This window comes from Pantherophis guttatus, chromosome 7 (genome assembly GCF_059756535.1).
Source record: "Pantherophis guttatus breed Tessera chromosome 7, ASM5975653v1, whole genome shotgun sequence".
Classification (NCBI taxonomy): Eukaryota; Metazoa; Chordata; class Lepidosauria; order Squamata; family Colubridae; genus Pantherophis; species Pantherophis guttatus.
In genome coordinates, this window is record NC_142069.1 from 84,258,559 (window position 1) to 84,268,019 (window position 9,461).

General features: G+C 51.3%; 1 protein-coding gene across 1 annotated transcript; it reads right to left on the reverse strand.

Annotated features, from left to right (window-relative positions):
* Nucleotides 1-2,368: 2,368 nt before the first annotated feature.
* LOC117678899 (potassium voltage-gated channel subfamily A member 1) lies at nucleotides 2,369-6,584 on the reverse strand. The gene has a single exon (XM_034440394.3). The coding sequence runs from the start codon at nucleotides 5,551-5,553 to the stop codon at nucleotides 4,072-4,074; it is 1,482 nt and encodes a 493-aa protein (XP_034296285.1). The 5' UTR covers nucleotides 5,554-6,584; the 3' UTR covers nucleotides 2,369-4,071.
* Nucleotides 6,585-9,461: the final 2,877 nt, after the last annotated feature.

Sequence of the window (9,461 nt, forward strand, 5' to 3'; positions counted from 1 at the left end):
TAATATGATTTATTATATGAATAAATACGTTTAAGACATTTATGCATCTGCCTCTGAACTCTTCTATGCTCCTGGGTGTTTCTACGATCCCAATTCCACAGAAACACAGTAATTTGGTAACATACTTCTGAGGCCTGCAAGGGCCACGCTAAAGGTGCTTAGAATGTGAACATGCATTTTCTTGAATGTTTTGCTTGGTTAATTTCTAAATCACCCGATGAATCATAGCATCCATGTTTCATGTTTTTGCACCATGGGAAACTTTAGATCTGCCTATGGGTCCTACAACCTTTGGACCTCATCGGGACATGGGTTCTAGCTCTACTCTGACTGGTCCTCCCCATCTGGAGCCCATCCTCACGTCTATTCTTTTTTTACAGACCACCGGTTCCTTAATAGATGGCGGGGTGGGGGGAAATGAAGAGACCCTGAAAAGAATATTAGGAAGACTCTGTAAACAGTCCGATGTACCTTCAGGTCTTGCAAAGACATTTCAGTACGTATAGTGCAAAGCCAAGAGTTTTAAAAGAAAGGCAGAACTTTGCTAGATGTCATACATGCCAAATGCCGATGCGATATGAGGTTATAGCCTTATTCCACATTTACCTAATTCCTTTGCCGTGAATTATACATGAGGAAGCAATGCTTGTATTTCCAAGCTACAGCAAGCCCTAAAGATTGTCTCATCCTTGCCGAAAAGCAAACAAGGGAAGCCATAACCCAAACACCACTGCATGCAGTACTCTCTCGTCAACATGCAGAGTAAGGATTGAGAACAGTAGTGGTAGATAAACACAGGTGTAGACAACAAAACCAAGGAGCAAAGGTGTTAACTAAGCTGACCGAGGCCTCAACTCCCTGAGCAAATGACCTTCTATGGCACTAAACTGTTTATTGCAGAGATAACACACAACTGTGAAGTCAGTTTAATGCAAGGATACCTTTCAGAGAAGCTAGTTTAAAAGCCCATCCTCTGGTTGTACAGAGGAAGAGGTTAACCAAAAGGGATTTCTGATATGAAATGTGGAGTCGGCCTTGTTCTTTAAATCCTTTTCATTGATCACCGGAAGGGAAATGAGCTTCCGCAGACAAATATTCCCCATTGATCTAGGTCACAGAAGCCACACAGCTTTCTACACCTGTATTCCTATTCCGAGCAAAATTGTGTTACATTATTTTGCCTTTCCTCTGCCCCCGTCTCCCTTTCACTTTAAACCCATCGTACGTCTTTTGTAATTTCTGGGAAAATGACATTGAGGAATGGAAGGGAGGGAGGGTCTAATGGCCCATGTCAGTACAATCCATGTGTAAAAGAAACCCCCCCTCCCAACTCTGGTTTTTTTTTTAAAAAAAGGAGTCGTTAAAAAACGTTGATACCCCCGCATCGGTTAAAAATGATATATTATTTCCTTCTGTAGCCCTAGAGTTTCAGACCTTGCAATCTTTTCAGGAACTTTATCTTGAAAAGTTTCCCTCAAGCAAGAAACTGTAAACATCAGAAGAATGTTCGGAATGAATTTTTTTTTTTTTTTTTTTTAAAGGAAAGCAGAGTTGTGTTGGGTTCATGACATCATTTCTATTATTCCTGTCACCCGTTAATTCGGACCGAGCATAAGCTTTGGGGTTTGTTTGTTTGTTTGTTTGTTTCCAGAGCCCTGGAATTTTTACATTTTAAAATCCCAAGGAATTTGGGGGAGTTTGAAACGGGACGGAAATAACGGGGCAGTTTGGCTGGGAGTTTGTAGCCTAGTTTTGGTCAACTCCTGTTGGCTTCCCATGGAGATGCTAGGAAGGTTTCGTCCTTTTATTTGGTGACAGGATGCCAAGGAGACTTCCTGCCAAGGAAGGATGACAACTCTCAAGAGCACACGCACAAAATCAAAAAGAAAAAAAAAGAAAGGAAGAAAGAAAGGCAAGATGCAAGCAAACTCTCTAGAAGCAGGCTGGAGGAAAGCTGAGTTGTGTAGGGGGGGAAAAAAACGATTACGACTTACTTGGCAAAGGGAAACCAAGTTGCAAAGTCATTCTGCCTCTGAAGGAAGAATCCAGAAGGGCGGTGAAGGTGCCTGACGGTTGGTAGTCCTGCTCTCCCACTTCCTCTGTGCCCCCCAAAACACACACACTCTCTCTCTCTGTGGTGCCCGCGCTGGGCAAGGCGCAATGTCCCAGCTTCGAGCTGGCCCAGCCTCGCTTCCTGAGGTCAGAGTTCATCTGCGGGGTACCTTCCAGCAGTTCAGTGGGTGTGAGGATAAAAGGCACTAAAGCAATAATCTCAAATCAATCCGTTGTGTCCTGGGGGAGCCCCCAAATCTCCCCCCCCGCCCCTGTCCAACAACAGCTGTAGAAAGAACTGGGCTGCAAAGTTGAATGCATATAATAAATACGTTTTTATTTTACATTCTAAGAATGCACCAAAAGGCATGCTTCTGCACCTTTTCGTTGTTGTTGTTGTTGTAGTTTAGTTTTGTGTTTCCTGATTTACAGACTCTTTTAGGCATCGCTATATATAAACTAACCTTTAAGTTTCCACAAGAGTTTCTCCCTTTAAGGGTTGAAGTCAGTTCCTTTCCAACAAGGCCAAGGCAGAAGCCAACTAATTTCCCTGAGTAAACACAGGAAAATAATTGAAACTATGTAATGAGTGCTTCCTGGCCCTTCGGTCCCAATAAGCAATTAAACAAACAAAAGAGAAAGAAGTATTATCATCATCATCATCATCATTTTTTTTTTTTTGGTTGTTGTCTTTTTCTTTTTTTTAAACCAAACTCATGCATTAATTAACTGGAGCTATGCCTTTTCGTCAAAGAGGCCATAATGCTGAATATTGGAACATGCTTTGATCTCCAAATGTTGTACCCATTTGACTAACATATGCACTTAAATACAGTACTTTTTTTTTTTTTCGGTTACTAATTAGATACTTCGTAAAATCAAAAGGAGTGCACTTTTGGTGAATGCAAATTGAAACCAAGAAATAAATAAATAAGTAAGTAAGTAAGTAAGTAAGTAAGTAAGTAAGTAAGTAAACCAGGCCTATTGTAAAGGAGGTGGGGGTCAAAACAAAAGCTTATTTCCCTATTTTCTGAGGTAATGGGCCAGGCATGCAGTTATAAAACAGAGAAGTATCAAAGTCCACATGCTTCTATTAAATTCTATTGTGCTGTCTTGCAAGTGAGGCGCTAGAAATATTTGCATCCAGTTCTGGATGGATCTCGGGACCTTTTGCCCCTTACAGACCCCCCCTGAGCAGCACTGCAGACGTTTTGTCTCCCCCACCCCACCCCACCCCTACCCCACCCCTGGGATGGGTATGCCTCAGAAGGGTGTACCACAAACCCAGAATGACCTGGCAATATTTTCGTAAAGTGCTGTGGGTAAATCTGTCTACCCGGACCTGCCAACCCCTTTTTTTTGCCAAAGGGACTAGATTAAATCAGTCCTCCTAAGCAGTGGGAAAATATCTACTGCACTTTTATTACTGCTGAATATAGATTGGATGCATGTTCTCGGATGCATTGTGCAGGTTTTGGTTTTTTTTGTTTTTTTTAAATAGAAACTTTTTTCCTGTATTCCATGCATATTTGTAAAAGTCCTCTCAAGTTGATTGTTTAAAAAGTAAGCGAACGAACCCCCCCCCCCAAAAAAAAACCAACACAAAAAAAAAAAAAAGCAAAGCAAAGAATTCTCGGGCTAGAAGCATATGATACTTATTTATAACTAGACTAGTCCCAGGAATGATCATTAACTATTCATACCCACCGGAAAATAACTTTTGGAAACGAAATTCCTTCCCCCTCCTGCACCAAAAATAATAATAATAATAATAATAATATCCCCCCAAAAATTGTGAATCTCGTTCATGGATCCTGAAAGCTTCTTGAGCCGCTGAGCAAAATTTGCAATGCAACCACATTATTTCGAGGTAAAGCATTCAAACGACATATTCGCCAAGCATCTGCAAAGAGGGGCCACTCAATCCCCCCCTTTAACTTCTCCAAAGCTACCAACGTGGTTTCGTTTTTTGTGTTGTATTGTTGTTGTTGTTGTTTTTTTCCCCTTCCCTAACGTAGCCTAAACATCTGTCAGTAGCTTGGTTTTATTGACACAGTTTTGGTTGGCTAAGGTGTAGTTTCCAGTTCTGAGGGTTGCCTCCCTAAAATTGTCTATGCTATTATTCACATCCTCTTCAATTTCCATATACTCGGATTTGCTGATGGTGGAGGAGCTACGGCGACTCAGGTCAGAGTCAGAGGCTAAGTTAGGAGAGCTAACTTTAAGTAACTGAGCCTGTTCCTCCCCTTCTGTTTCTCGGTGGTAGAAGTAGTTGAAGTTGGACACAATGACAGGTACAGGCAGGGCAATTGTCAGCACACCAGCAATGGCACACAAGGAGCCCACGATTTTGCCTCCAATTGACACAGGGTACATGTCACCATATCCCACAGTGGTCATGGATACCACTGCCCACCAGAAAGCATCGGGGATGCTGTCGAAATGAGTCCCATTTTCCTCAGCTTCAGCAAAGTACACTGCGCTGGAGAACAAGATCACCCCAATGAAAAGGAAAAAGATAAGCAAACCTAACTCCCTCATGCTGGCTTTGAGAGTCTGTCCCAGAATCTGGAGTCCCTTAGAGTGCCTGGAGAGTTTGAAGATGCGAAAGACTCTTACCAGTCGGATGACCCTCAGGATGGCCAGAGAGGTAGCCTGTTCTCCTTTGGGAGGCCCCTTCTGCTCAGCCATCTCTGTGCCCAGAGTGATGAAGTAAGGGATGATGGCCACTATGTCTATGAAATTCATGATGTTCTTGAAGAACTCAGCCTTGCTCGGGCAGGCGATGAAGCGTACCACCAGCTCGAACGAAAACCAGATGATGCATAGAGTTTCCACCACGAAGAAAGGGTCGGTGAAGATGTTGGGTTTGCGGTAGATGGTGGAGTTGTTCGTGCGGTTGCGGAATACATATTTCTTGTCCTGAGCCTTTAAATCTGGCAAGGTTTCCAAGCAAAAGATTACGATGGAGATTAAGATCACCATGACGGAGATGATGGCAATCACCCGAGCTGCCCCGGAGCTCTCCGGGTATTCGAAGAGCAGCCAAATCTGTCTTTGATATTCCTTCTCAGGTAAGGGCCTCTCTTCCTCCTTAATAAAGCCTTCATCCTCTCGAAATTTCTCCATGGCCTCCTCCCCCAGTTCATAGAACTTGATCTCCTCGGAGAACATGTCCAAAGGAACATTCACTGGCCGGCGAAGCCGTCCCCCAGACTGGTAGTAATAGAGGATGGCATCGAAGCTGGGGCGATTCCGGTCAAAGAAATACTCGTTCCTCAGTGGGTCAAAGTACCGCATGCGTTTCTTGGGGTTCCCCAGCAAAGTGTTGGGGAACTGAGCCAGGGTTTTCAGCTGCGTCTCGAACCTCAGGCCAGCAATGTTAATCACCACCCGCTCACAGCACTCGTGGTCCTCGTGAGACCCTGGCCGGTAGCTGTCCTGAGGGTGGCCTGGCAAAGCCAAGGTTTCGTCCAGGTTGTCCCCAACCAGGACAGTCATGATGGGAGACAGAGAGTTGGGGCCCAAGGCAGGAGGAGTCCCCTCCGAGAGCCGGCCAGTGAGCAATGGAGGGAGGAGGACTTCAGAGATAACAAGAAATCCGGGGTAGGAGTTAGCACATGGGTGCGGGTGGTGCTGAAGTGGACAGCTCCTGGGATAGAGTTAGCACATGGGTGCGAGTGGTGCTGAAGTGGACAGCTCCTGGGATAGAGTTAGCTCATCGGTGCCAGCGGTGCTGAAGTGGACAGTTCCTGGGATAGAGTTAGCTCATCGGTGCGAGCGGTGCTGAAGTGGACAGCTCCTGGGATAGAGTTAGCTCATCGGTGCCAGCGGTGCTGAAGTGGACAGCTCCTGGGATAGAGTTAGCTCATCGGTGCGAGCGGTGCTGAAGTGGACAGCTCCTGGGATAGAGTTAGCACATGGGTGCGAGTGGTGCTGAAGTGGACAGCTCCCGGGCCAGGAGACGGCAAGGATGAAGCAGGGGAAGTCAAGAAAATAAAACGGGGAAGGGGCCGGGCCGGAGGGAGTCCTGGCTGGAGAAAGGAAAGGAAATGGGGAAGGGGGCTAGTCATTGGGCGGGGGTGGGTGGGGTAGGAAACCAGGCAAAGGAGTAAATCGGACTGGCTCCCGGAAGGCAGGAGGAGAGTCCGGGCCTCCTCGCACGTGTGGGTGGGTAGAGTAGTGGGGGGGGGCGGAGGGGAAAGAGAGACAGGCTACGAGATGGAGCTCCACCAGTCTTTGGCCACTTGGACTTTTCTTGCAGGATGGGCCACGCGGCGGCGGCTGCTGCGGCGGCGACGGCGGCTGCTGTTGCACTGCGGCTCCTGCCACACTTTGCCTCCTCGCACCCGATAAATAAATAAACAAACAAACAAACAACCGCTGCTTCTGCGGCGGCGGCACGGCGGCTGAGGTGAGGTAGCCCAGATGCCGGCTCAGCAAGATCTGGAGACTTCCCCCTGGCTCTGGGCTGGCCCTTGCTTACCAATGTGGGCTCCCCTGAAGTTCGTGGGGGATGGACGGCTTACGGGCATAGACTGCAAAGGATAAGAAGGTATTCATTTTTTAAAAAAAGATTTCTTTTTTTTCCCCTCCCTCCCTCCCTCCCTCCCTCCCTCTCCTTCCCCAGCCCAGCACACCAAAGCCACAAAAAGGCCAAAGCAGAAGTGCCGCATGCTTCCAGGAACACCAGCCCCAGAGGCTTTCATGCTTGCCCACCTGAGCGTCGACTCCCGCCTCGGAGCTCCACGCCCGCTAAGTTCTCGGATCGCCCCCCCCCTCCCCGCCCCTCCACCACCCCCAGTTCGAACGCGCCGCGGACAGCCTCCGGTCGGGTCATGCACTGCAGCGGAGAGGCGGTCACCCGAGTGGGAAGCGAGGAAGCAAAAAAAAAAAAAAAAAAAAATCCGTAAAGGCTGGAAGAGCTTTTAAAAGTTTTTTTTGGGGGGGACATCAGGGGGGTGAGGGGGGGCACTTAAGATAGCGGTGCAAAAGAGGCGCGAGGAGTGGGAAAAAATCCGTCCGGGCTCAGTCGCCCCTCCACCCCGTCCTCCTTCTCTCCCCTCCCCACGCGCGGCATCCCAGCTTTCCCGCAAAGCAGCGCAAAGTTGCTCTGGCTCTCCTTACCTTGCTGCGGGAGGTGGTGGGGGGGGGACGAGAGCGGTGGGGGGGTGGGGGGAGAGAGCGGTCCTGCTGCAGCGCCCGCGCTCCGAGCCCGCTCAGGATGCGTCAAGGCGCGTTCGCCCGCAGCACTCTCAGACCCCCCAGCAACACCGCCGTCGGTCGGACTGCGCCGAGGCCACCTCCGCGGATCACTACCACCACCAAACCCCCCAGCAACCGCCGGGCTACGGGGAAGCCGGTCAGGAGCGGGGAAGTTGTTGAGGCTGGGGGACTCTTGGGCGTCCCCCGCCTCCCAGCTCCGGCAAGGCGAGGCGGGCGAGCGGGCTGCGGGTCTGCCTTAAGGATGGATGGAGCGGCGCGGTCCTCCTCCTCCTTCTCCTCCTCCTCCTCTTTCTCTTTGCGTGGCCTCGGCCGGGGCTGCCTCGGCTGGCGGGGACGCCGAAGAGCGGGAGCCGGCGGGCGCTTGCGGCAGAAGCGGAGTTCAGCCGAGCCGGGCCGGCCATCCCCGACCGCGCTGCAGCCTCAGCAGAAATTGCCAGCGCTTGGGCGCAGCTGCAGCTCAGCCGTTGCGCGGGGAGGGGAGGGGAGAGGGGGAGGAGGAGAGGAGAGGAGAGGAGGGCGGGGGCACAGGGAGAGGAGGAGGAGGAGGAGGAGGTGGAGAGGAGGGGGCGCCTGTCCTGCGCTTCCTCTGCTGCGCTGCGCTACGCTACGCTTCCACTACCCGGCCGTTGGCGCCCACCCTCCCACCCACCCTCTCAGGGAAAGCGCCCGGCCGGCCCTCCTCCTGCCCGCCCGCGCCCTTCCAGAGAAAAATAGACCGAGGTCACGGCGTTGCGCACACCGGTCGGAGCCGGACCCGGCGCAATGCAGCCATTGCCTGCGGCTGGCGAGGTGGGTGGTGGCGGGCCAGCCCGCCGGGGTCTTCCTGCGCTCTCTCCGTCTCCATTGGGTACCTCTACCCTTCCCGGGGGTCCCTTCACCTTCCTTCCCTCCCCCCCCCGGCAGACCCCGGGATCGGTTCCCCCCTCCCCTTCCCCTGGAGGGGGGGGCTTGGTTTTCCTAGCCACTCCGGTGGGTGGCTTGGATCCTAGGCCAAGCCAACCGCTTTAAAGGAACGCGGGCCCCGTGCGCTTCCTCGGTCTCCGCCGCGCAGAGGGCCTCCTCCGCCGCCTCCGCCGCCGCAGAGCGGGGTTGCAGCAAAAAAAAAAAAAAAAAAATCTTGGCAGCCTGGTTCTGGCAAGCGCGGCTCGTCCCCTGCAGAGCAGCTGCACCGGCGGGGCAGCCCTCCTTCCTTTATTCCCCCCCCTCCCCTCCCCAACCGAGCCTGCCCTCCCCCCCTCCCCGCTCCTGAATTTGGCCACACTCTGGACGTTTGCCACGGGAATGGCCAGTCTGGAAGGCATTAAGAGGAAGGGGGAAGGCTGAGACTTAAGGCTCCCCCAACTCCGCAGGGTTGGGGGAGGGAGGGGGGCCGCGGGGGGGGGAGGGGGAGAAGTTAGCAACCGAGGCTGTCCACTCGCACCCCCACCCCACCCCACCCCCAGAAGGCCGGGACAAACCACGCCTGAGAGTGACCACAGTTCTTAAGAGGCAGAGCTGGGTTCCAGAGAAGGCAAGGCTGGTACAAACGCAGGCCGTCCTCGACTTACGACCACAACGGAGCGCCCACCCACCCCCACCTCCGATTCTGCGTGCTAAGTTAAAAAAATGGGGATTTATTATTTATTTTATTTATTTTTAATTTTTAATTTGATTTATATGCCGCCCTTCTCCGGAGACTCAGGGCGGCTTACAAGGCGTTAAGCAATAGCCTTCATACTTTTGTATATTTTATACAAAGTCGGCTTATTGCCCCCCACAAACCGGGTCCTCATTTTACCCACCTTAGAAAGGATGGAAGGCTGAGTCGACCTTGAGCCTGGGGAGAATTGAACTCGCAGTAATTGCAGGCAGCTGGATGTTAAATGCTGCCTTAGTAGGAGGCATTAGCCTCCTACGCCACTCAGGCTCCTCAGGCGCCACTCAGCTTTGCCGCCCCCCCCCCATTTTTAGAATCTTTCCTGCCACGGTCGTTGAAGTGAAGCACTGCAGTCCTTGAAGTTACTGGGAAGTCAATCCGGTTTCCACTCCCCCCCCCCACTTTCCACCCCCCCACCCCCCACCCCCCGTGGACTTTTTGGTTTGTCAGGAGGTCACCCACCCACCCACCCAAAAAAAACAACAAAACCCGGGGATCACGTGACCCAGGGACACTCCTGCAACCGTCATTAAATAGAAGTCGGTCG

Excerpts from the sequence above, each read along its gene's own strand:
- LOC117678899 (XM_034440394.3), bottom strand. The coding sequence starts at position 5,553 with ATGACTGTCCTGGTTGGGGACAACCTGGACGAAACCTTGGCTTTGCCA.